Here is a 25,750-nt window from a genome sequence, read left to right as displayed (position 1 = left end):
AGGGCTCACTCCCAGGCCAGGAAAGTGTCAGCTGTGATTTAGCAACAATAAAGAAGAAAACAGGAACACCGGGGGTGAGGGGCACCTGAGGGTGCTATGGAAAAGTAAGAAGCCGACAGGGCTACAGCTGCCCAGAGCCAAGGAGTCTGGGGACCAACTTCCCAAGCATTAAAGGCTCCAGAGGACGGTGGGACGGGGGCCTCCTCCCAATGTCGTCCTGCCTCTCTGGCTAAACCCCCTCTGTCCAACATGGCCAGCCCCCAGCCGCTCTGGCCTCTCAAACTTAAGGGGTTTGCCCGCTGCTGTGGGGAGGTAGGCACGCTGGGGGAACATGCAGGAGGGGCAGTGCCTATTGATGGATCCTGTTGGCTTAGGGCGGGATGTGCTTCTGGTTTGGGGAACACTGAGCTCTACGGCTGACACCGGTGAGTGGGCAGCAGGAGAGGCCTGGCCATGGAGCTGCTGTGGCGAAGGACCCTCCTAACCTTTGACCTGGAGGCCAGGGTCCCCCACGGGTGGCTGCATCAGCTCCTCTGGTTACCTGGGACAACAGGCATTTCCTCCATCCCTCGGCCCCTCCTCTTCCTGCCCCAACCCGCTGGGCCAAGAGGCCTCCCAATCAGACCTGCGCTGCTCCAGCTGTGTCCCGAGGCGCTGGACCAGACACATCGCCCGGGGCCGGAGTTGAAGCCGAACCAAGTGGCCATCCCAGTGTGAGACCAGATTCCTGACTCCGGGAGCAGCCAGAGCCAGGGGGCAGGCAGGCTTTTGCTCAGCACACTGGCTCTCCATCGGCAGAATGGCACTGCAAGTGGAGCTGATACCCACTGGGGAGATCATCCGCGTGGTTCATCCCCACAGGCCCTGCAAGCTTGTAAGCTGGGATGCCCTGGGCCGGGAGGAAGGGTGGCAGCATCTCCCCAGGGCCCAGCAGCTCCCTCTCAAGCAAGCCCCTCAGGAAAGAGGTGAGCAGTGGGGAGGGGTTCTGATCTTTGGCTGGACAGGAACAGACTGGACAAGAAGGGGTAAATGAAAGGAAGGGGTAAGAGTTTAAGCACCTCTAGGAGCAGGGTTTTTCTAAGCAGGGATCTAGGTTTGAATCCCTTCTCTCCCAGCTCCCTGATCCTCAATAGGCTGGACTATAAACTGGCCCTAACACGTAGGTGACAGGACTGCTCTGGGGCCAAAGGACCGGCGGTGCATGTAAAGCTCCAGACGCATAGTACAGGTTGAATTAATGCCTCCGCTTCGTTCAGCCCAAAGAACCAGGACTGGCCAGCTCAGAGCGGTAGCTTGGGCAGGGAAGGAGGGGGAAGGGAGACAGGTAGGCACAAGTGGGGAAGAGCTGGGCTGGCCTGGCAAAAGCGGGGCGGGGGTCGGGTTTGCTCTGAGGATGCAAAGCGGCCCTAGGATGGGGAAATGCATCCCCCCGACCCCAGCGCTGCAGCGAGTGGGCCAGGTGTGGAGAGTGCGTGAGTGTGTGTGTGTGTGTGTGTGTGTGTGTGTGTGTGAGAGAGAGAGAGAGAGAGAGAGAGCGAGCGAGCGCGAGCGAGCGCGTGTGTCCGCGTGTGGCTGTGACGCGCGCCCCGTCCCCGGAGCTGGTTGCGGAGTGTGCGGCACCGAGTCTCGGCGGACTCAGGCGGGGGCCAGGGCCGGGGCTGGCCGGGGCGGGGCGGGGCGGGAGGGTTCGCGCGCGCGCGCCCGGGCCTGGGCCCTGCCCGGGATGACGACAGGCAGCGGCCCGGCCCCGGGCGGGCCCTGGGCGGGGAGAGCGTGCCGGGGCCGCGGACTCCGGAGCCGGCCACGCCGCCCAGCCTGGCCCCCGCCTGCGCACCCGAAGAGCCGAGCCGGTGGGTACGGGGGGCGTGGGCGCACGGCGGGCAGCAGCCGCGTGGTCTCGGGAGGGGTCGGCCGGCGGGCGGAAAGGGGGAAAGGGCAGGTGGCCGAAAGCCGAGCCCAGCCCGGAGCTGCAGTGCGGGAAGGCGGGGGTCGCCGGCCTGGGGATCGCTGGGGCCGAGGGTCGGCCCGGGCGGCCTGGCCCGGCCCGTGAGGGGTCCCAGAACTCGGCCTCGTGGAGACTTAGATTACTTGCAGGTAACGTGAGGGCGGGGAGGGGCGGCTGGGGTCACAGGATCCAGGCACCCTGTACCCTCTTTGGGCCCCTCCGGCAGCCGGGGCTGCCTCTGGGTTCCGGAGAGGACGCTCGAGCCCCGCCCCTTCCCGTACTCCGCCCCCGGGGCCCTGCAGTGCCAGCTTTCCCGCGCCTGGGCGCCGGTGAGTGCGGCGGCCGGGGTCTCGGAGGTGAACGAGAGAATGAATGGTCGGTCCACGGCCTTATTCAACTCCCGGCACGCTCTGGGCTCTGTGATTCGTTCATTCATACAGGCGTCCACGAGGGGTTACTGAGCCCCTACTGTGTGCCTAGCCGGGGTGTACGCCCTGGAGGGAGCAGTCTCCCGGGAGAGACTGACAAGGAAACTGGCGATTGGAGCACGATGAGATATGGAGGGGGCTATGTGTTGGGGGAGGCAGGAAGGGGTTCTGAAGGAGGTGATACCTGAGCTGAGTCTTCAAGGATGACTAAGAGTCAGTCAGGTGGGGAGAGGGAGGGTGCGCCCAACCAAGGAAGGTGCAGGTGCAAAGACAAGAAGCTTAGGGAGAGAGCGACGTGTGATAGGGATGGGGGCAGTTCCTCCTGGCTGTGTGTGGTAGTGAAAGAAGGGACTGGAGAGGGCCACCCCTGTGGTCACACGGGAACAGGGCACATCGGGGTGAGCTGAGGACAGAGGGGGCTGCTGGAGTCTCTATGCAGGTTCCTGGCAAGAAGCATTAGGTGTGAAGTGTGGGCTTGGCACATGGAAGGGTGCCCCATAAACTTTCACTCCGTTAACATAAGATGTTAATTAATCAGACTTGCATTTGTAAATACTACAGGCTGTTGTGGGAAAATGGATTGGAGGGAGGAAGGCTGGGAGGGCAGTGTGAAGGTTGCTACCTGATCCAGGAGCACAAGAGTGAAGGGGGAGCAGAGGGAAGGTTTTAGCAGGTGGTGACTCCTTGGTGTGAGAAATGGAGGGAAGTGAACAGGACTTTTGATGCCAGATGGTGATGACTAGCTGGAGGTGTCTTCCTCCTTTCTACATATAGGATATTGAACAAGGAGGATAGGTCAGGGAGACAAAGTGCTCTGTTTACTTCCGCTGGACCCCCAAGCAGAGGTGTCTGGCAGGCCAGAGACCCATGATTCTAGAACTAGAGTGTACAGCCCTTGACTGGGGCCCTGTGAACAATCGGGTAGAGCCCTTTAGTCCCCACCTTTCATCTCCCTTGCCCCTCACAACAGTTGCCTTAAGTCTGGAACAGTCCTTGGTGGGGCAGCCTGGGCCCAGATCTAAGATACATCCAATAAATATAAACTGAGCATAATGAATATAAACTGAATATAAACTCTTCTGTGCCCAGCACTACACTGTGGGTGAGAGAGGCTATGAGTCTGTTTCCCCAAAAGGCCAGGAGGCTGCCTCGGTGGAAATCAGCTTTTAGCAGAAATCTGGGGAAGCTCAAAACACCCTCTCCAGATCTGCATGGGTCCTTTGAGGCTCTTTGAACATCTGAGGCTGCCACTGCCTTCCCCACTCCTCCAGAGGCCAGTCTTGAGGGTACCTGGCCCACACTAGGTAAAGGGCACTGGATGACCTAGGTCTGCTGGGTCTGCCCCATCCCTGCCTTTAGAGGAAATGACACAGGTGGGAGGAAACCCAGAGGTAGTCTTGGGAAATAAGTCTTGGGTCACTCATGTGTCCATGGCTTCTCGCCAGCCTGCAGCCAGCCCCTAGGTGCAGGGCCATGCTCGGGGCCCAAAGGCAGTGGCGTACTCCCTAGCTATTGCTCCTAAGGCCTACATATCAATAGTCACACAAAACCGACAGGGTTGTATACTGGGCACTGCAGTCACGGGGTTACTGAGGAAGGTCATACCCTGCCAGGGCAGCGAGTTAACCCTTGCAGAGAAGCGGAAGCTTGGACATCCACCAGCCAGCGGGCGGGCCTGCCTCTCTCCTTCAGGGCAGCCCTGCAGAAGCAGTGAGTGCTGGCGTTGCCGGTTCCAACCCCACCCCTCCTTTTACTAGTCCTGGGATCTTGAACAAGTCATTCACCTGCCCAGACTCAGTTTCCCCGCCTATAGAATGGGGTAATAACGCAGACCTAAAGGCTTGGCTTGGGAGCATGGAAGGGAGTACGGTAAGTGGGCGCTGAGAACGCAGGAAGCTCCAGGAGCTGCAGCCTTGGTCGCTGTGTGTCTCACACCCTCGGTTCCCCGCCTCCCTACCCCCTCCCTGGGGCTGGCGCTTCCGTCCAGTGAGGCGGGGCGGGCGGGGGCCGGGACCCCGGCCGGGGCCGCCCCTCTGGCCTGCCCGGCAGCGAAGACGCCCCCTCCTTCCGCCGCCGGGCGGCGGCTGTGGGGGCGCCAGCGGGCATCCCGGGAATGCGGCGGCGCGGCTCCGGGTGGGGGGTGGGGGGGTGGCCGGCAGGACCCCTCCGCACGCGGATTCCCCTCATTCCAGCCGCTTGACGCGGCAGCGGGCGGGGCGGGCTCTGCGGCCGCGAGGCTCCTCCCGTTCTCCGCTCCTCCTCCCCGGTCCGCGAGCGGCCGCAGCGCCAGCCCTGTCGCCCCCTTACCGCAGGGAGCCATGCTGCTGGTGGGGGCTCGCTCGACCTCGTTCCCCCAGTATCCAAAGGCGCTCCCCACCCCGAGTGGGCTGGAACCTGAGAACCCTCCCCGCTCCCCTTCCCTTCTGGATTTTAAACCTGGGACGCCGCAGAGGGCGCCCCCTTCCTCCCTGAGCCCGCTTCTGTCGGTGGCGTTTAATACCCCCCCTCCTCTCCCACCCATCTCCCAGCTGCGTACCCAGTCCCCTGGCCCCTCCGCAAGGCCCCATCTCCCAGCTGGTGCACCCCCCGCGGGGTCCCCCGGGCCGCGGCTCCGACCGGGCTGTTGTTCTCGAGGTAATGAGCCTCCCCACGAGGCTGCAGCCCGCACCTGCCGCAGCCTCACCCCCTCTCGGGGGAGCCTGAGTGCGAGGGGCATGCTGGGGCTTTAGGTCTCGGCCCCGCCTTTTCCTCTCTAGGACAAGTCCGCGTTACTGTGCCTCAGGTTCCTTATCTGTCAGGTGGGAAACAGGTAAAGTTTACGAGAGCTGTCTGTAACTGGCAGGCACGCCTGAGGGGCTTTCCCCACTATAGGAAGTGTGACCTATCTGGCCCAGGGCCTGGCTCTTAGTAGGTCTGTCCCAAGCACGTGTGGAATGAATGTCGGGCCGAGAGAGGGAAGTGCTTGTTGAGGGACTGGGAGGTGCCTTCGCGCTTTATCTTAGCCTTCCCAGCAATATTTAAGGCAGGTATTAGCCACATTTTAAGGATACAGAGTTGGCTCTACGAAACCGACTTGCTCCCATACAGCTCGTGAGAAATAGCCCAGCCGTTTGCAAGCACCAAAGCCTTTTAGCCATCACCGCCTCTGCCAGCGGTGGGATCTGAGCTAGAGTTTGCCCCTCGAGTGCCTTTTAAGACCCCAGCGACGGTGGGGCTGCTTGGGGCTGGTTTGGGAGAAGAGTGTCCTGGGGGATCAAGAGGGAGAGGAGAGGAGCCCCTGAGCGAAGCACAGAGGCCCTCGTTAGGGTGTCTGGGATAGGGGAGAAGGGTATAGGCCCCAAATGCTGGAAGTCGGGTGTACATTTCCCAGATGGAAGAATGAGACCTCCATAGGGGCCAGACACACACCGCGCCCGGCAAAGGCTCCCTGTGGCCGTGGCTGTCCCTTGGGTGTGCACTCCGTCCTGACTCGGAACCTAAAGAGATTTTCTTGGGCCTTAAGGACACTGGGCCACCCCCCAGAGAGTATATAGGGGTGGACAGTGTCCTGCACGGAGGCTCCGCCCGCCTGGGCGCGCCGGCCGTATTTGGACATTTCGGTCTATTTTTAACTTTCCTGGGACTTGAGGTTGGGGTGAGGGGAGATGGAAATCCTGCCTCCTTCCGGACCCAAGGGCCTCAATCTTCGTCGTGCGCCTGGCCTGATGTGTAGTGTAGACACAGCCCGGAAGTGAGTTCCGGGTCCGTGTAGACGCGGCGGCCGGGCGGGTTCCGGGCCCCACCCTGGAACCAACAACGCCCCTCCTGGAAAACCTGACTCAGGCCGAGCCCCTCCCGGGCGGGGAGCTCCGTTCCCCCCCCCCCCCATTTCCATCCCCGCACCGAAATCCCGCGTAGTTCCACCCCACTCCCACCAGCTGGGCAGGAACCCCCAAGTGCGAACCCCGTGGGAGGCGCGGGCGGCCGGGGAGTCCCGCGCTTCTGAGGCTCGCGCAGGGGGCGGCGCGGGAGGCGGGCCGGCCCCTCCCTCGCTGACGCCGCCGCCGCCGCTGCCGCCGAGCCCCGGGCGGAGAGCACGGGCAGCGGAGCAGGGCGCCAGACCGGCCGGGCAGGATGCGCTACCGGGCGTCGGTGAGCGGAGGTGGCGGGCAGGGCGGGGGTCCCGAGCGTCCCTCTCTGCCTCGCGGCGCCGCCTCGGCCCCGCCAGGAAGCGGGCGCGGCCCAGGAATTTCGGGTGGAAAAACGTCCCGGAAAGTTGCAGGGGGAAGAGGCGGAGGCAAAGAGGGCCGCGGGGCACTCGGACCCAGAGCCCGGCTGGCGGCTCTCAGGGAGGGCTGAGAGCACAGAGACCCGTCACCCAGAGGGCAAGGGGGCGGGAGCTTTGGCCAGATTTGGCAGCAGCTTCGGGACAGCATTGGGGGGGGGGGGGCGGTTAAGGCGGCGAGGGACAAGCCTGGGAGAGGCAGGCCAGACCCAGAGGGGTGCCCCAGGCCAGAGATCTGGATGCTTTGTGGTTGGAGGAGAATTGATGGCCTCAGTGGGATCTACACCCCCCCCCCCCCACACTGCCACCTTGCTGTTCTCCGACCCTTGACACTCTGGACGTCAATTTCCTAGAGCCCCCTCTCCTCCTATGTGAAGAGTGTAACCTGGGGTGAGGGCCTCGTTGAGCCTGTGTGCTCTGGAGGCAGCTGGGCTTTCCATGGTAAAACCCCCACCCCCTTGAGGCTTCTGGGGCTCTCAGGAGGAGGGTGTCTGGGGAGGCTGGCAGCTGGAGGAGAGGGTGTGGCCCAGCTATGGGAAGGAGTGCCCCCCCCCCTCCCCTGCAACTTCTGGGGTGGGTGTTGAGTCCAGCTGGGACAGGAGGCCCTCTGGGGAAATCCCTCTCCTGTGGTCTGTTGGTGGCCTCTTGCTTGGTCCCTGACTCTCTTCTCCTGGAGATTTTTTTTTTTTTTAATTTTTTTTTTTTAACGTTTTATTTATTTTTGAGACAGAGAGAGACACAGCATGAACGGGGGAGGGGCAGAGAGAGAGGGAGACACAGAATCGGAAGCAGGCTCCAGGCTCTGAGCCATCAGCCCAGAGCCCGACGCGGGGCTCGAACTCACGGACCGCGAGATCGTGACCTGAGCTGAAGTCGGACGCTCAACCGACTGAGCCACCCAGGCGCCCCTCTTCTCCTGGAGATTTTGATGAGTGAGGGTGGCAGAGATGGCTCCACCCTGACTGCAGAATTCACTCTGAGCCATTTTGTCCTCCAAAGCACCTGTCACACGTGGCCCAGAACTAAGGGACTTGAGGTCACCTGGTCTAACTCAACTCCTCCTTGAGGAGGAAACAACCCAGAGAGAGGAGGGGATTTGTCCAAGGTCAACAGAGCATTCTTTTTATTATTCCAGGGAGTTTCTTCTCATGACTCCTCTTTCTCTACACAAAAAGCAGTGCCTGCCTGGATTTAGTGGCCTTGCTTCACATTCCTCAGGGTCTTCCGTGCCCCAGTGTCCTGTGTCCAGGTGCCATGTGCCCCACATGGTCCTTGTTCTGTATGACCCATGTCCTCAGTGTTCCATGTGCCAGCTTCCTGTGACCCTGCCCCTGTACCCAGCAGGGTCCATTTCTTGGGTGTTCTCTGTGTCCTGGGTGCATGTGCCCCTGGTTGCCCTCTTAGTCCCACAGGCTGAGGTGGAAGAGAAGCAGCCTTACCTTACCCTGCTGGCTCTGACCGTCCTGTGGTCCATTCCCTGCAGGCCCTGGGCAGTGACGGGGTGCGGGTGACCATGGAGAGTGCACTGACGGCCCGTGACCGGGTGGGGGTACAGGATTTCGTGCTGCTGGAGAACTTCACCAGTGAGGCAGCCTTCATCGAAAACCTGCGGCGACGCTTCCGGGAGAACCTCATTTACGTGAGCCCCAAGTGGGAAGAGAAGGGTTTCTGGGGGGCGCAGACACAGGTCTGAGGGGGAAAGAAGCACCAGGAGCCTCTGGGAGAGACTTCTGATTCTCCTCCCTCAACCCCCAGACCTATATTGGCCCCGTCCTGGTTTCTGTCAACCCCTACCGAGACCTACAGATCTACAGCCGGCAGCACATGGAACGTTACCGGGGTGTCAGCTTCTATGAGGTGCCACCCCACCTGTGAGTGACCCCCAGCCTCTCCAGGAGTGACCCCCCCCCCTTCCACCTGAGATGACCCCACCTGAGATGACTCTCACTCTAGAATATCCCTGACCTCCAACCTGGGATGAATCATCTGTGAGGGGTCCTACAATCTCTCACCTTAGAGTGACCCTGATCCCCACTTGAGATGAATCTCTCAACCCCATCTGGGGGGGGGGGCCTCCCCAGCCCCCACCCCACCTCACACCCCTAGCTCCTTGCCCCCAACTGTACCAGGGCATGGCTCCCCAACCTCAGTGACTCTGCGACCCCAATCTCTACCTGAATGACTTCCAGGACCCCCACCCGTGAGTGATCTCCTCAGTCCTCCATCTCAAAGTGACCCCCATTTCAGGGTGAAGGACCTTCCCTGACCCGCAGTCCTGAGGGTTCCCCCAATCCCCATCTGTGAGGGTATGCCCAACTCCCACCCACAAATGAATTCCAAGCAAATATGAGAAATACGGGAATCCCTGTGCCCCATCCCCCTCCTACCTTGCTCCACTCCCATCCCTTAAGCTCCTGACAAGCCTCTGCCCCAGGTTTGCAGTGGCCGACACCGTGTACCGGGCACTGCGCACCGAGCGCCGGGATCAGGCGGTGATGATCTCTGGGGAGAGCGGGGCAGGCAAGACAGAGGCCACCAAGCGGCTGCTGCAGTTCTACGCTGAGACCTGCCCAGCCCCCGAGAGGGGGGGTGCTGTACGTGACCGGCTGCTGCAGAGCAACCCGGTGCTGGAGGTAGGGGACAGCAGTGTCTGCAGGGAGGGAGGGGCAGGGAGAGAACATCAGATATCCCTCATACCCCCCTCCGCTCCTAGGCCTTCGGAAACGCCAAGACCCTCCGGAACGATAACTCCAGCAGGTTTGGGAAGTACATGGATGTGCAGTTTGACTTCAAGGTACCTGTGGATGGGTCAAGGCAGGGGGAATGGGATTCCCAGGTGGTAGGCACCCACTCGCCAGGTCTTTGGTATCAGCAAATATTTATTGAGCGTCTACTCTGTGCCAGGTGCTGTTCCAGGTGCCAGTGGTACAGCAGTGAAACAAAATAGACAAAAATCCTGCCTCCAGGGAGATAGACAATAAACAGAAAAATGTAATTTAGGTGACGAGTGCTATAGAAAAAGTAAAATGAGGTGAGGGGTGGGACCAGTTGCTATTTTAAATAAGGCAGATAGGGTAGACCTCACTGAGAAGGTAGTATTTTGGTAAAGGCTTGATGGAGACAGGGGAGCAAGCTGTGCGGATACCTAGGGGAGAGAGTTCAGGCAGCGGGACTAACCAGTGCAAAGGCCCTGGGGTAGGAGAGTACCTGGTAAGGACAGCAAGGAGGCCAGAGAACAAGGTGCCCAGGAATAGGAGGGGAGACTGGATGGTGCAGGCACTTCTGGGTCTTTGTAAGAAGTTTAAAAAAAAAAAACAACTCTGAGTAGGGGCACGTGGGTGGCTCAGTCGGTTAAGCCTTTGACTTTGGCTCAGGCCATGATCTCGTGGTTCATGAGTTTGAGCCCCATGTCGGGCTCTGCGCTGACAGCTCGGAGCCTGGAGCTTGCTTTGGATTCTGTGTCTCCCTCTCTCTCTGCCCCCCCCCCCCCCCCCCACATGCTCTGTCTCTGTCTCTCTCAAAACTAAATAAAACAAAACAAGAAACTCTGAGTAGAAGGGGAGCTGTTGGAGGGTTTGGAACAGAAGTGCGTCATGATGTGACGTTGCTCTCAAACAGATCCCTCTAGCGCTTTGTCAAGAGTAGATGGTAGGAGGGGCGCCTGGGTGGCGCAGTCGGTTAAGCCTCCGACTTCAGCCAGGTCACGATCTCGCGGTCCGTGAGTTCGAGCCCCGCGTCGGGCTCTGGGCTGATGGCTCAGAGCCTGGAGCCTGTTTCCGATTCTGTGTCTCCCTCTCTCTCTGCCCCTCCCCCGTTCATGCTCTGTCTCTCTCTGTCCCAAAAATAAATAAAAAACATTGAAAAAAAAAAAATTAAAAAAAAAAAAAAAAAAAAGAGTAGATGGTAGGAGAAGCAGGCTGAACAAGGAAACCAGTCCAGAGGCTGGTGGTTATTAAGCCGAGATGACAGATGACAGTGGCTGGGACCAGTGTGGTGGCAGTGTAGAGTTGTGGATGTTTTGAGGGTTAAAGCGGCAGGATTGGCTGCGTGGCGGGACATGAGGTTAGGGAGGAAAAGAGGCTTCCAAGAGGAGGGCAAACTTCTTGGGTGGAGTGGCCATTGACCAAGATGGGAAGAGAGGAGCTGGTCTGAGGAGGGGACACCATGAGTACAGGGTGCAGTTCCAGGCCTGTTGAGTGTAAGCAGCTCGTCGGACAGCCAAGTGGAGTGGCCAGGTATATAGGGCTGGACGTGCTCATTTCCCAGATGAGAACACGGAGGCCAGAGGGGGTGGCTGGCTGAGCCCATGCAGCTAGTCGCAGCTCTAGAATTAGAGGCCAGGAGTGCAGAGGAAGGCGGGGGAGGGTGGGTTGGAGCCTATCCCCAGGCCCCCTGAACAGCCACCACGTCCTGCCCTGCCCACAGGGTGCGCCTGTGGGTGGCCACATCCTCAGTTACCTGCTGGAGAAGTCCCGAGTGGTTCACCAGAACCACGGGGAGAGGAACTTCCACGTCTTCTACCAGCTGCTGGAAGGGGGCGAGGAGGAGATGCTGCGCAGGCTGGGCTTGGAGCGGAACCCCCAGAGCTACCTGTACCTGGTCAAGGTGAGTCGCGAGTGGGCAGGGCGGGTGCCACCCAGGGAGCGCAGCGCGGGGGCTGGTGACCCAGCTCTGCCCTTCCCCCAGGGCCAGTGTGCCAAAGTCTCGTCCATCAATGACAAGAGTGACTGGAAAGTCGTCAGGAAGGCTCTGACAGTCATCGACTTCACTGAAGATGAAGTGGAGGTGAGGCCCGTGCTGGGGACCCCCCCTTTCCTCCTGCCGCACCTGGAAAACCTCCGTCCGCTTTTACAGCCCTTACAGCTCCCTTCTCTCAGACACTCCCCCACCTATTCCTTGCTCCATCTGACTGCTCACTGGTTGCCCTCCTTGGCTCTCTGCCCCTCCTGTGACCCCCACCCACCCCTCCCTGTTTGTCCAGGACCTGCTGAGTATTGTGGCCAGCGTCCTGCATTTGGGCAACATCCACTTTGCCGCTGATGAGGAGAGCAACGCCCAGGTCACCACCGAGAACCAGCTCAAGTATCTGACCAGGGTGAGTGGGGTGAGCAGAGGGCGAGGGCAGAGGGGCTGGGGTGAGGAGGAGTGCACCCCCACCATGCCCACCCCCTCCCTTGACAGCTGCTTGGTGTGGAAGGCTCGACGTTGCGGGAAGCCCTGACACACAGGAAGATCATCGCCAAGGGGGAGGAGGTGAGGCCAAGCCTTTGTCTCAGGACGTGGGGGGTGAAGGGGGTGCAGGTGCTCCAAGGCCTCTTCTGAGACTCCCACCTCCAGGAACGCAGCCTCCTGTCCTTACACCGTCTTCCCTCTGATGTGGCCACTGTGGCCGCTCCTGGCGTGCCCCACCCCCCAGGCTCACCAGGAGCCGGGAGGACAGAGCGGTTGTGGTTTTCTGGTGCTCGGCCTGAGCCCATACGGGAGGCAGATGGAAAGGGGTCTGTGGCATCATCTCCCGTCTCACCTTGGCTGGCAGCTCCTGAGCCCGCTGAACTTGGAACAGGCTGCGTATGCACGAGACGCTCTTGCCAAGGCCGTGTACAGCCGCACTTTTACCTGGCTGGTCAGGAAGATCAACAGGTCGCTGGCCTCCAAGGTGAGCTCGTGGCCCTTGGCCCATGCTGCTTCTGAGGCAGCAGAGAGGGCAGTCCAGGGAGGCCCGGGGCTGGGTGCTGGCAAACACCAGGACCCACGCTCTTTGTTGAACCGCTGGCCCTAGGATGCTGAGAGCCCCAGCTGGCGGAGCACCACGGTCCTTGGGCTCCTGGACATTTATGGCTTTGAAGTGTTTCAGCACAACAGGTCAGCCCCCCCCGTCCACCTGCCCATCTCTCCTCCCATCTCCCCTGTCCCGGTCCCTCTCCTCTTGCCCCTGCCTCTCGTATTCCTGATGAAGTCCCCGGCCACCTCGGGTCCTGCTCTGTGTACCTTCCCTTAGCTACTCCGAGTCCTCCCCGCATCTCTCCCCTGTCCTGGTCCTGTGTCCCCCTTGAACCACCGTGGGCTCTTCTGTTTCCTTCACAGCTTTGAGCAGTTCTGCATCAATTACTGCAACGAGAAGCTTCAGCAGCTCTTCATCGAGCTCACCCTCAAGTCGGAGCAGGAGGAATATGAGGCAGAGGGCATCGCGGTGGGTGCGAGCCTACAGGTGTCCCTATGGACACCCCATAGGAAGCCAGGCACTGGGGTCCCCCGGACAAGGTGCTAGGACCCCGTGATGATGCTGTCCTTCCCTTTTGCCCTTCAGTGGGAGCCCGTCCAGTATTTCAACAATAAGATCATCTGTGACCTGGTGGAGGAGAAGTTCAAGGGCATCATCTCCATTCTGGTGAGTCCTTTGCTCTTCCGAGGACTCATGTTGGGGGCTGGGCGGGAGGATGTAACTCCGTTCCCTGTTCTCTTAGGCCTGTCCACGGAGGGCCTGAGTTTGGTGTTGAGTAGGGACAGGGCAGGGCTGTGTGTGGAGGGTGAGGTGAGGTGCGGGTCTGGTCTGGAAGCTGTCTGTGGGAGGCTCCCTATGATCTGCCCCTGTCCGCTGCATCTCTGCTTCCTGGCACGATGCCCCTGAGTCTCCTGTGCCCTCCGGCTCCTTCCCTGATACATCCCTCATCCTCTGCCACACCCCCCCCAGGATGAGGAATGTCTGCGCCCTGGGGAGGCCACGGATCTGACCTTCCTGGAGAAGTTGGAGGACACAGTCAAGCACCATCCGCACTTCCTGACGTAAGCGGGGTGGCCGAGCAGCTTAGGGGCAAGGGCTCGCTTGGGGAAGAGCCTGTGAAGCGCGGGATCCCCCTACAATCCTAAGACCCCAGCCATAAGGAGGGATGACCAGGGGAGTTGCTAAGCTGAGGACAGGCGCACAAAGCCACAGCTTGTGGTGCATCAAAGTAAGAAGCTAAGAGGAGCATGGCTCCCTCCTTATTCTTTTTTGAGAATGAAACTTGTTAAGATTTTTTTAGCTTCCTTATTTGGAAGTTGCTCTTTCTTTAAGGATTCCCCTAATGTGGGAAGGGGAAGGAAAGAAGCAAGCACCTCTGCCCTGCATCTTTTGTGCACATCACCTCCTCTAACCTGAAGCAAGCCTGTAAGGAGGCATTCGTGGTGCTTTCTCCACTGTACTGAGGCTCCAAGAGGTGACGTCATTTGCCTAAGGTCATCACACATTTAGTAAGTTGCAGAGCTAGGACTCAGGCCTGGAGCTGTTGAACGCCAAAGCCCCGAGCATTTTACCTTTTTATTTTTTTATTTTTATTTTTTGCTTAGTTGTAACCTTAAGGGGCACCTGGGTGGCTCTGTCGGTTAAAAGTCTGACTCTTTTTTTTTAAATTTTTTTTCTAATGTTTATTTATTTCTGAGACAGAGACAGAGCATGAGTGGGGGAGGGGCAGAGAGAGAGGGAGACCCAGAATCCGAAGCAGGCACTAGGTTCTGAGCTGTCAGCACAGAGCCCGATGCGGGGCTTGAAGTCACAAACCGTGAGATCATGACCTGAGCCGAAATTGGTCATTCAACTGACTGAGCCACCCAGGCACCCCAGAAGTCTGACTCTTTTTTTTTTTTTTTAATTTTTTAATTTTTTTTTTTTTCAACGTTTTTTATTTATTTTTGGGACAGAGAGAGACAGAGCATGAATGGGGGAGGGGCAGAGAGAGAGGGAGACACAGAATCGGAAACAGGCTCCAGGCTCCGAGCCATCAGCCCAGAGCCCGACGCGGGGCTCGAACTCACGGACCGCGAGATCGTGACCTGGCTGAAGTCGGACGCTTAACCGACTGCGCCACCCAGGCGCCCCTGGAAGTCTGACTCTTGATTTCAGCTCAGGTCATGATCTCATGGTTTGTGAGTTCAAACCCCGCATCAGGCTCTGCGCTGACAGTGCAGAGCCTGCTTGGGATTCTCTCTCTCTCTCTCTCTCTCTCTCTCTCTCTCTCTCTGCCCCTCTCCTGCTCATACTCTCTCTCTCTCTTTCAATTTATTTATACATAAATAAACTTTAAATTAAAAAATCGTAACATTAAAAACCGCTTCCTGGGGGCGCCTGGGTGGCTCAGTCAGTTAAGCATCCAACTTCGGCTCAGGTCATGATTTCAGGGTTCTCAGGGTGCAGCGCTGATGGTGTGGAACCTGCTTGGGATTCTCACTCTCTCCTCTCTCTCTGCCGCTGCCCCACTCACGCTCGCTCTCTCTCTCTCTCTCTCTCTCTCTCTCATAGTAAATAAATTAACATTTTTTTTCTGATTGTAAAAATAATGATGCTCATTAGAGAAAAATTGGAACGTGTGCAAAAGCCACTTGTTATCTAGCTTAACACCCAGAGGTCATCACTGTTAACAATGTGAGGCATTTCCTTCCTGCCTTTTTCTATATGTTTTTTTTTCATAGTTGAAAACTTATTGTGTATAAGGTTCAGGATAATGTTATATCCTGAGTGTTTTCCTGGATCATCAAACAGAAAAATTTCCTCAAAACACTTCCTCCAGTGGCTCTAACTCACAGATACTCTACTGCTCTCACCCAGCCTCTGGAGGCCCCTAGCCAGCCTCCAGGCTTCTGCTGGGGTAACAAGGCTGCCACAAACATCCTTGTGCCTTAAATCTTTCCCTGTATCTCTGGTTAGTTGCTTGGAATAGTTGTAGAAAATGGTGGGGGCGGGGGTGCACCTGGCCGGCTCTGTCGGTGGACCATGTGACTCTTGATCTCGGAATTGTAAGTTTGAGTCCCATGTTAGGTATAGAGATTACTTAAAAAATAAAATCTTAAAAAAAAAAAAGGTAGACAATGGGTTAAAGGGTATAAATACACTTAAGTAATCTTTTGGGGCAGATTTCCATTCTTAAAATGCAGTGGGCAGCACTGAGCCTTCTGAGCAGAGTCACATAACAGCCACAGGCAATGAAAGGAGACCTCTGCCCCGTGAGCCCCAGCCGCGCAGAGGCCTGCATCCCGGGCCTGGCACTGTGTGACCCTGGGAAAGGCCGTCTGCCTCCCTGAGCCTCCACAGCCGACTGCCCTGCCCTGTCTGTCACCAGGCATGGAGGGTTGTGGCGTGGCCCAGGGCGTACCTGCTCCTTACTGGATGCCCGGTTCGTCTCTTGAGCCTCTTCAGCAGGAAGGCGCGTGGCTCAGGCCAGCAATCTGTAGCTTCCTCTCGTTCTCCAGGCACAAGCTGGCTGACCAGCGGACCAGGAAATCTCTGGGCCGTGGGGAGTTCCGCCTTCTGCACTATGCTGGGGAGGTGACCTACAGCGTGACCGGTGAGGATTCTGGAGCTGGGTCCCCACAGTGGGCAGGGAGAGGGGCTCGCCCTCACCTCGTGTCTGCTCCCCCCTCCCAGGGTTTCTGGATAAAAACAATGACCTTCTCTTCCGGAACCTGAAGGAGGTGAGAAAGACTGGGGAGAGGGATCGGGATCTGGGCACTGACTGACCTCTGCCCCAGGAACGGGTCCCACCTGCCCCTGTGCCCTGACTCCCTGCTTTGCCCTCACAGACCATGTGCAGCTCAGAAAATCCCATTATGAGCCAATGCTTCGACCGGAGTGAGCTCAGCGACAAGAAGCGGCCAGAGACGGTGTGGAGGCTGTGGGGACCTGAGGGGGCACGTGTGTGCACGTGTGTGTGGATGGGTGCCTGCGTGAGCCGGGAGTTGGCAGTGTGCATGTGAGCTACATGTTCACTGGTATACATCTGTGTGCGTCTAGGAGGCTGCCCGTGGGTGCATCTGTGCTGGCTTCCATGTGTGCACCTGTCTCTACCTGTAGACCCACACATGAACCCCCGAGTCCTTGTGGGGATTATACCTGTCTCTGCGTCGGCACTTGCCTGCATTCACCCACTCGGCAGACATTTGGATGAGACATTCCTAGGCACTTAGGAGACCAAAATGAATAGGTGCTTTCATAGAAATGTGCACAGGGTGCTTTGGAAACAGAATAAGGAACAGCAAATTGCCTGAGGGAGTAGAAGTGGGGGGAGCAGTCTGGGAAGGCTTCCTAGAGGAAGCATCTGAGATAACTTGGGACTGAGTATGTGCTTGTCAGAGGGACCTATGGGAGAGCACAGCAGGCAGAGGGAGGCCCAGCACAGACACGCAGAACCCAAAAAAAGACCAGGAGGTTGACAGGAGAGTGACATCATCGAGAGAGAGGCTGGGAAAGGCGGGTGCGGCCAGTGGTGCCTGATTCAGGGAGAGCTCCAGTGAGCTGAGGGCAGAGGTGTGGCTGTTGGGTGTGGCGGGAGGAGGCCCCGGGTCCCAGCAGGAGCGGGCTCAGTCTGAGGTAGAAGCTGGAGTCCTGCAGGCTGAGACACGCTGGCAGGGAGGGTGCAGAAACCATGGGTTGCCCAGTGTCCCACTCCCCAGTCCCTTGTTCCCTGATGCATACCCCTCGCCCTCCCCACACACACATACCCCCCCTTCAGGGGAAGGACACGCACCACTGTCCAGGCCTCTCCAGCAGGCTGCAGGTTCACATATCCACTGATCTCCTCCAGTGCCTTCCAGGCAACCCACTGGTCTAAAATGGGCCCTTGATTGCACAGTGCCCCAGGCCTGCCCCTTCTGTGTCCCTAACTCAGGACGAGGATCACCCACCACCCAGTCTCACAGGCCAGAAACCTGGGCAACATCCGTGACTCTTCAGTCTCCCCCATCTCCCTCATCCAGACAACTACTGGATCTTGCTGGTTCCTGCTGCCTGAGTACTTCTCAGCTCCTTCCCCTCAGCCTGTCCCCATAACCACTGCTCCAGTTCAGTGCTCTGAGCCAGCCAGTGTCATCTCTGGTCTCCTCCTGGCTTCCTGGCTGCCCTTGCCACCCACCCTCCATATATTTGCTTAGAGGTCTTCCAAAATGCAGATCTGTGCCTGCTGTTCCCTCATTCCGGATTCTTCATTGGCTCCCTATTTCCCTCAGGAGAAGTCAGTCCCCCGAATGTGACTCTCCAAGCCTGTCATGATACTGCATCTGCTTGCCTCTCTAATCCTATCTTGTTTACTCCCCATCTGGATCCTTTCACTGCTTATAGCTCCCTGGGTACATGAAACTTTTGCTCAGGCTGTCCCTCTGCCTGAATACCTTCCTCTCCTCTCTTCCTTCTGGCTATCTCCTACTTATCCTTTAAATCTCAGCCCAAGGGGCATTTCCTGATGCCCCTTACCCCACAGACTAGATTAGTTGCCCCTCCTTGATGCTTTTGGAACCCCCAGGCATACACCTCTGTCATTGATGGAATTGCGAATCTGTTGAGAAGTCTGCTTCTCCCATAGGCCTGAGATCCTTGACGGTCTTGATGAGCAGTGTGCAGAGACAATGGTTGGATGCATAGGCATTAGGACACATTGGTAAAGAAGGTGGTCCTGAAATTCTAGAAGGAGAAAGAGTTGTCATCAAAGGGAGATTAGAATCGGGGTTGTGGGGATACCTGAACAAGTGTTTTTGGTTTTGGTTTTTTAAGTAATCTCTACAGCCAATGTGTAAAAGATTGGATGTAGAGATTGGGTGTGGCTTGAGCCCACAAGAGTAGGTTCCAATGATTGAGTCTCAGCCTGGTGCCTCCTGAGCAGAGTTTTTAGGTAGGAGTGAGGTTCCTAAGCTGATGTCTGTAGCCCAGCTGGAAGATGCCAGCAGTCTGGTCCCTCCCTCTCCTGTGAGCTTGGGGAAGCAAAAGGAAGGGCCCAAGTAGGGCCCAGGGGACTGGCGCCACTCCGCTCCAGGAAGGGGCGTCTGCAGGGTTCAGCAGCTTTGCCCCAGTGAGGGGCAGCTGCAGGGATCCACAGCCTTGGCCAACCTTCCATTCACTTTGGCTGCCCAGGTTGCCACCCAGTTCAAGATGAGCCTCCTGCAGCTGGTGGAGATCCTGCAGTCCAAAGAGCCCGCCTATGTCCGCTGCATCAAGCCCAATGATGCTAAACAGCCAGGTAGGTGCCTCTGCCCGCCATAGGCCTGTGGGGACTGGGTCACCCCTGCAGGGGCAACAGGCTATCCATCCCTGAAAGTCCACTGACCACCCTGTTACCCCTCCCCCAGGCCGCTTTGACGAAGTGCTGATCAGGCACCAGGTGAAGTACCTGGGGTTGATGGAGAACCTGCGCGTGCGCAGAGCCGGCTTCGCCTATCGGCGCAAATACGAAGCTTTCCTGCAGAGGTGGGGGCGTGGCCTGGCTCAGCGCCAGTGAAAGGGGGTAGGAGGGTAGGAAATTTCTGGATCCTGTGAGAGCAGACGGGGATTCTTGGCCCCATTTCAGAGACTAGGACGCTGAGTCTCTGAGCTGCTGTGGGTCTCCTGTCAGGGGACCCTCTATGCTTGAAGGCCTAATATCAAGCTAGGTGGACAGGACGCCAGCACTCCCAACCCCATCCCCCACCCCACCCGCTCAGGGACCTGCCCTCATAGAGCACCTGGTTAGGGGTCCATAGGCATGCATCCACATGCTTGTCACCAGGTGGCATAGTAAAAGTCTATGAAGAGGACAGAGTTTCCAATCAGTTCAGAAAGAATAGAGCAGCTTTGTGGTTGGTCTAAGGGGCTGGAGAGTCAATTAGATTTGAATTCCATCCCTGCCACTTTCTAGCCCTGTGGCCTTACACAGATGAGGATACATCAGTTTCCTCCTCTTTAAAATGGATGCAGTGGTGGGGCGCCTGGGTGGCTCAGTTGGTTGTGTCCGACTTCAGCTCAGGTCATGATCTCATGGTTCGTGGGTTCGAGCCCCGTGTCGGGCTCTGTGCTGACAGCTCAGTGCCTGGAACCTGCTTTGGATTCTGTGTCTCCCTCTCTCTCTGCCTCTTCCCTGTTTGCGCTCGCTCGCTCTCTCTCTCTCTCTCTCTCTCTCTCTCCCCCCCCCCTCAAAAATAAATAAACGTTAAAAAATTAAAAAAAAAAAAATGAATGCAGTGTGGCGCCTGGATGGCTCAGTTGTTTAAGTGTCCTACTCTTGATTTCGGCTCACAGTCATGAGATTCGGGCCCCTGTGTTGGGCTCTTTGCTGAGTGTAGAGCCTGCTTAAGATCCTCTCTCTCCCTCTCCCTCTCTCTCTCTGCCCCTCTCCTGCTCACTCTCTTGAAAAATAAATAAATAAAATAAAATGGATATAGTGACAAAGTGACCTCTGAGGCTTTTCATGACCTGCAAGTCATGGGTGGGAGTACCCAGCATGTACCCCGAAAAGCTGATTTGGGTCCCCAGGGGTGGGGGGGAATTGATTGGGGTGGGGCCTGGGTGCATTTCCGCTCCTCCTGTCTCCAGGTACAAGTCACTGTGTCCAGAGACATGGCCCACATGGGCAGGACGGCCCCAGGATGGGGTGGCTGTGCTGGTCAGGCACCTGGGCTACAAGCCGGAAGAGTACAAGATGGGCAGGTGAGTGGTACCCGCCCACACCCAGTGTTTGGGGTGCTAAGGGGTAGCAAGCAGGGGCTGATCACTGCTGCCTCCTCAGGACCAAGATCTTCATCCGCTTCCCCAAGACCCTGTTTGCCACAGAGGACGCCCTGGAGGTCCGGCGGCAGAGCCTGGGTAAGAGAGAGGCCGCACCTTCCTGTCCCAGTGGGGTCTGTTCTGGGGAGAAGGAAAGAAATCACTGCATTTGGGCCTTTTCTCCAGGAAGCCCAGTTCACTCACATTCAGCTCCCCTCCTCCTTACCAGCTCCAGTCCTGCTTCTGGATGCAAACTCTGAGCATATTCCCACCTTCCTTTGCTCCCTCCTTCACTCCTTCACGCATCGCATTCTCCTTCTCTTATGTATCCTCTCATTCAGTATTTCCTTCAGCCACACTCATTCGTGCCCCTCAGTGAGCTCTGACAGTGCCAGGCCCTCAGCTGGTTCCCCAGGGCTCTGGCCAAGTGACTTTCTTTCCCCACCACAGCCACGAAGATCCAGGCCGCCTGGAGGGGCTTTCACTGGCGGCAGAAATTCCTCCGTGTGAAGCGATCAGGTTTGGGGGCCCAGGGGTCCTCAGAAGGGGCAGGGTCTGGGGCTAGAGTGGGCCGCCATCATGAGGAGATTAAGGTCAGCCGTTTGTGGTCTCCGCAGCCATCTGCATCCAGTCGTGGTGGCGGGGAACGCTGGGCCGGAGGAAGGCAGCCAAGAGAAAGTGGGCCGCCCAGACGATCCGGCGGTGAGCACCGGGGCGCCACGAGGGGGTGGTGCAGAACAGGCGGTGGGGCGCTGCCAGGCCTCTCACCCCCACCCCTGGCCGGCCCACACCCCCAGGCTCATCCGTGGATTCATCCTGCGCCACGCACCCCGTTGCCCTGAGAATGCCTTCTTCCTGGACCACGTGCGCACCTCCTTTCTGCTCAACCTGCGGAAGCATCTGCCCCGGAATGTCTTGGACACTTCCTGGCCCACACCGCCACCTGCCCTGCGTGAGGTCCGTGGGCTTCCCTGCTGATCTGGGGACCGTGAAAGCACTCAGCGGAGGGGCCTACTGATCTTGTGGACGGAGAAGCATTGGAGGTCCCCCGAGGGAGAACTGGAGCTGGGCCACGGAGAATGAGTTCTTTTGAGAGAAACGGCTCAGGAATGGAAGGGATGTCCAGGTTGAGGGGGGGGGGGGGTGTCACTCCGGCAAAGGCCCAGTAGTGGGCATATGCCTAGTGTCTTCAGAGGGAAGGGAGCCGGGCTGTGTAGGTGCCCTGACCTCACTCGTGCCCTCAGGCCTCAGAGCTTCTGCGGGAGCTGTGCATGAAGAACATGGTGTGGAACTACTGTCGGAGCATCAGCCCGGAGTGGAAGCAGCAGGTATGGAGAGCGAGGAGGCAGGCGTGGACTGGGACTAGCCAGCGAGGTCGGGGCAGCGTGCTGGGAGGAGCACGTCACCCACCCCCCCACCCCGGGTTTACGGTGTGATGTCAGACGGATCCCGGGCCCTATTTGGCCTCGTGTGTGAGGTCAAGGCTGGAGTGGCTCCTGGGTGGCAAATAGGATTCGTCCTCTGGGCCCACTCCACCGGACTGGTAGAGGCTCCCCAGAGCCCTGTGTTGAAAAGGCTACAGATTCCGTCTGATCGGTTGGTAACGTCTGCCGTGGTTCCACGGATGGACGTTGGTGTCTGATGTGCCTTGTGTTGGCCAAGTCACTATTGGATGATGCTGAAAGACCCACCAGCTCAGATAACCTGTTAGTAGTTTCGAGTATCAGCAATCAGCCAGCTTCAAGGTGCCAAGCTAGAGCTGAACGCCAGGGGCCCCAGGGCCTCATACGATGGGGAGTTAGCCCCCAGGTCGAGCCTAGCCCCTGGAAATGCTGTCTTGACCCTTCTGGAAAGCCTTGTGTCTTGTTAGTGGGGTTGGGGGCAAAGCAGAGGGAGAGGCCAACAGCAGGGTTGGTGGCAGGGCCTCGCCTCCTGGTGCTGGGGCCAGAGAGAAGGTGAGAGACTGTCTCAGTTCCTGGGGCTGGCCTGCCCCTTCCCGCTCCCTGATGGTTCCCACCCCTTGTAACCCCCACCTCCCGCCCTTGTCTCCTCAGCTGCAGCAAAAAGCCGTGGCTAGTGAGATCTTCAAGGGCAAGAAGGACAATTACCCCCAGAGTGTCCCCAGGCTCTTCATCAGCACACGGCTTGGTGAGCCCCTTTCAGTGCTCCGACCCTCCAGCACCATCCGACTTAAGTCCCCTCTCCCCTCCCCTGACCTCTCTCTCCCCCATCTGCATTGCAGGTGCAGATGAGATCAGCCCCAAGGTACTGCAGGCCCTGGGCTCTGAGCCCATCCAGGTGAGACCACGGTTCTGCGGCCTGAGGGCTGCATGGGGGGTGCTCAGGGCCCGGGCAGAGAATGAGGGGCTGCCCTGGAGGCCCCGTAGCCCCTCCCCGAGCCCTCACCCCACCTTCCATCCGCAGTATGCAGTGCCTGTGGTGAAATACGACCGCAAGGGCTACAAAGCCCGCTCCCGGCAGCTGCTGCTGACACCCAGCGCCGTGGTCATCGTGGAGGACGCCAAAGTCAAGCAGAGGATTGACTACACCAACCTGACCGGTGAGCGAGAGCCCAGGGCTGCTTAGGGAGGGCCCCTGCTCTGACCCTTGACCCCTAACCTCTGCCCTTCCCCTCAGGAATCTCTGTCAGCAGCCTGAGCGACAGCCTCTTTGTGCTGCATGTGCAGCGGGAGGACAATAAGCAGAAGGTACCCTGTTGGGGCCTGGGCGGCAGGGCCGAGGTGGGTTCTCTAGCTTTGGGCAGGGCCTGACCCCTCTCTCTTCTGGACCCCCCCCAGGGGGATGTGGTGCTGCAGAGTGACCACGTGATTGAGACACTGACCAAGACAGCCCTCAGTGCTGACCGCGTGAACAACATCAACATCAACCAGGGCAGGTGAGGCGGTCAGGGGTGATGAGGAGACCAGGTGTGCGTATGCAGACAGCCCTCACACACCCCCTTCCTTCCAGCATCACGTTTGCAGGGGGCCCCGGCAGGGATGGCATTATCGACTTCACGCCTGGCTCGGAACTGCTCATCACCAAGGCCAAGAACGGGCACCTGGCTGTGGTGAGTGGGGCCAGCAGGCAACAGCCCACCTCCCTATCAGTAGCCCTGGGGCTCGGGTGAGCCTCGGGTGGCCATGCTTCTCGGCAGCTTGGCAGAGCCTGGGCAGCTCATCCATGGGTCTCCATCCGTGGGGCATCAAACCACCTTGTTCTTCCCATTGCCCATCGAGGGCCAGAGAGTGGGGCCATATGAGCCTCCACGGTGCAGAGGGTCATAAAGATGGCAGCATCGGGAGGTGGGGGAGGCCTGGGAGGCTCGAGGGGAGCTGTAGACAAGGCCCACTCTGGCAGGACGGGGAGTCCTATGGGAGTAGGATCAGAGGCTCCAGGACTGAGGCCACCAGACGCCCACCCCTCAGACCGCCACTGCATTTATCTAATCCATGTAGACAAGCACCCAAAGCGCCTGGGTCTGCTTCCTACTCACCACTTGGGCTTCTCTCTCTGCCCCCATAGGTGGCCCCACGGCTGAACTCTCGGTGATGAAGGCGCCCACTGGACCCCCTCCCACCTCCCAATGCTTTGCTTCTCCCCACCTCCCCTTCCCACTTACCAAAGACTCGAGCTTCTAGACAGGGACCCAGGGACACCTCAAAGCCCACTGACAAATTCCTGCCTTTTGCTCACCCCTCTCTTGAGGGAGCAGCGGGGGCCAGGGAGCCGCCCCAGAAGTGGGCCAGGCCGGGCCACAGCAATAGGAAAGCCGGGGACAGAGGCGGCCATGCCAGCCCCACTGCCGATGCCAAATATTTGAGAGAAGGGAACTTTTGCTGAGGTTTTCTCTGAGATTTTTTGATGCTTTATAAGAAACTATTTTTTAAAAAAGCTATTTTCCCACCCCAAGACACACTGGATGTGTTTTCCCTGATGCCAGCAGGGCAGGGAGTGTAGCCGAGGGGTTGGGTGGTCTGGGCCCCGGTGCCCTCTCCCTTGCCCAGGCCACTCTCTCCTCTTCATTCCCTTGGCACCTTTCTTTCTGCCTGCCTGCCCACCTGTACCCTTTGCAGCCCACTCTGCCATCCCCTTGGGGGCTGAGACCACCTCTGCCTGCCCCCTTCTTCCTGCCTTAAAAATACCCTTTCAAAATCATCACCCCCGCCTGAGGACATCCTGGAGCGGGGGAAGGGGTCTTAGACCACAGAATTTGGAACACGCCGAGAGATCATCCAGTGTAAGCTTCCTGGTGTGACAGAGCAGGAGACAGAGGCCCAAGAGAAGGGATGTGCCCTTCATCCAGCAGGTTGGGGCAAAACCAGGACTGCAGTCCTGTCTTCAACACACCTCACTGCCTCTCCAGGGACAGGTTCATGTCTTTAAGGGTGCGTGTGGCTCCCTAACCAGCAATCACCCTGGGGGCCAACAGGTGGGAGAAGCAGTCCTACCTGAGTCTATGCCTTAGGATGACAAACATCCTGTTTATATACTTTGGCCCCAATTCAAGGATGTAGGCCCTTACGCCCTCCTGTCTGCGGAGCCCAGGGAAGAGGCTAGCCTTGGGAGGAGCTGCAGAGGCATCACCTCTTTCTGCTGTGTCCCCCCACCTCCCCAGAGGGCCTGAGCGCTGCCCAGCTGCCTCTGCCCTCCTGGGGGTCTCAGCCCACCGCTGATACTTCTGCAATCCAGAGAAACACTAAATAAAGCAATATGTGTTTGCCAACATTGGTCTGCTTGCGAATGTTAGGAAAGGGACAGGACCCCTAAAGGCAACCCGGGGTCTTGTGTTAGAATTTTTGCCTTGTCCACAGAAGGAGGAAGGCAGGGCGCCTTCCCGGAGGGAAAACAGAAGTAACCAGTAGCTGCAACACAGACTTGCTTTTTCGTTAACTATCTACCGAAGGGCTGCTCAGCCTGGCCCACTGCTGTGGGCCAGGGGAAGATGCATCTCACACAGTCCCTGCCCAGTGGTCCTCAGCCCGGCGGAGAGAAACACAGCCCAGTGTGGGAAGTGCAGGCCCCAAGGGGCCTGCTGACTAGCGATGGACTCAGTGGGGGAGAAAGGCTGTAAACACTTCACAGAGAAGATGACATCTGAGCTGGGTCCCAAAGGATAGGCTCCAAATTCTGTGGCAAGTGGCAAGTAAAATCTAAATTGGCTTGGGCAGGAAAGGCATTTATTAGCGTTAGCGACCTAATGGTCCCAGGGTAGGGCTGCTTGCAGGCACTCAAACAACATCGTTAAGAACGTGTCTGGGACCATCTCTTGGCTCAGCCTTCCTCTGCGGTGGCTCCACTGTCAAGCAGGTTCTGCCCTGTGGCATGGCGGCAACAGTCAGCAGCAGCTCTGGGCTTTCACTCTGTGAGTTGAGCATAAGGAGGTAGGAAAAAAGAGCGTCTTTCCCAGTAATTCAAAAGTCTCAGGGGGCGCCTGGGTGGCTCAGTCGTGGAAGCGTCCAACTTTGGCTCAGGTCATGATCTCGCCGTTCCAAGTTCAAGCTCCTCATCGGGCTCTGTGCTGACAGCTCAGAGCCTGGAGCCTGCTTCGGATTCTGCGTCTCCCTTTCTTTCTGCTCCTCCCCCGCTCATGCTCCGTCTCTCTCCCTGTGTCTCAAAAATGAATAAACGTTAAA

General features: G+C 58.2%; 1 protein-coding gene across 3 annotated transcripts; it reads left to right on the top strand.

Annotated features, from left to right (window-relative positions):
• The first annotated feature begins 597 nt into the window (after positions 1 to 597).
• On the top strand, positions 598 to 24,840 carry MYO1C (myosin IC). 3 transcript variants are annotated; one of them, XM_049636733.1, is made up of 32 exons: positions 598 to 874; positions 8,121 to 8,276; positions 8,393 to 8,508; positions 9,072 to 9,270; positions 9,351 to 9,431; positions 11,063 to 11,242; positions 11,324 to 11,422; positions 11,619 to 11,732; positions 11,819 to 11,890; positions 12,174 to 12,293; positions 12,417 to 12,499; positions 12,722 to 12,827; positions 12,945 to 13,025; positions 13,329 to 13,420; positions 15,860 to 15,954; positions 16,035 to 16,081; positions 16,190 to 16,270; positions 18,510 to 18,615; positions 18,725 to 18,842; positions 19,944 to 20,057; positions 20,137 to 20,213; positions 20,565 to 20,633; positions 20,732 to 20,816; positions 20,912 to 21,071; positions 21,359 to 21,442; positions 22,169 to 22,262; positions 22,357 to 22,412; positions 22,539 to 22,674; positions 22,752 to 22,822; positions 22,913 to 23,010; positions 23,085 to 23,184; positions 23,640 to 24,840. In XM_049636733.1, exons 1-32 carry the CDS (start codon positions 800 to 802, stop codon positions 23,664 to 23,666), a joined length of 3,192 nt encoding a protein of 1,063 aa, XP_049492690.1. In that variant the 5' UTR covers positions 598 to 799; the 3' UTR covers positions 23,667 to 24,840. The 3 variants fall into 3 exon arrangements, with proteins under 3 accessions (XP_049492690.1, XP_049492692.1, XP_049492691.1); XM_049636735.1 differs by lacking the exon at positions 598 to 874 and adding an exon at positions 1,618 to 1,850; XM_049636734.1 differs by lacking the exon at positions 598 to 874 and adding an exon at positions 6,270 to 6,504.
• Positions 24,841 to 25,750: the final 910 nt, after the last annotated feature.

This window comes from Panthera uncia, chromosome E1, assembly GCF_023721935.1.
Source record: "Panthera uncia isolate 11264 chromosome E1, Puncia_PCG_1.0, whole genome shotgun sequence".
Taxonomy (NCBI): Eukaryota; Metazoa; Chordata; class Mammalia; order Carnivora; family Felidae; genus Panthera; species Panthera uncia.
Note: the sequence above shows the minus strand (reverse complement) of the source record. Positions and strands in the feature narration are given on the sequence as shown.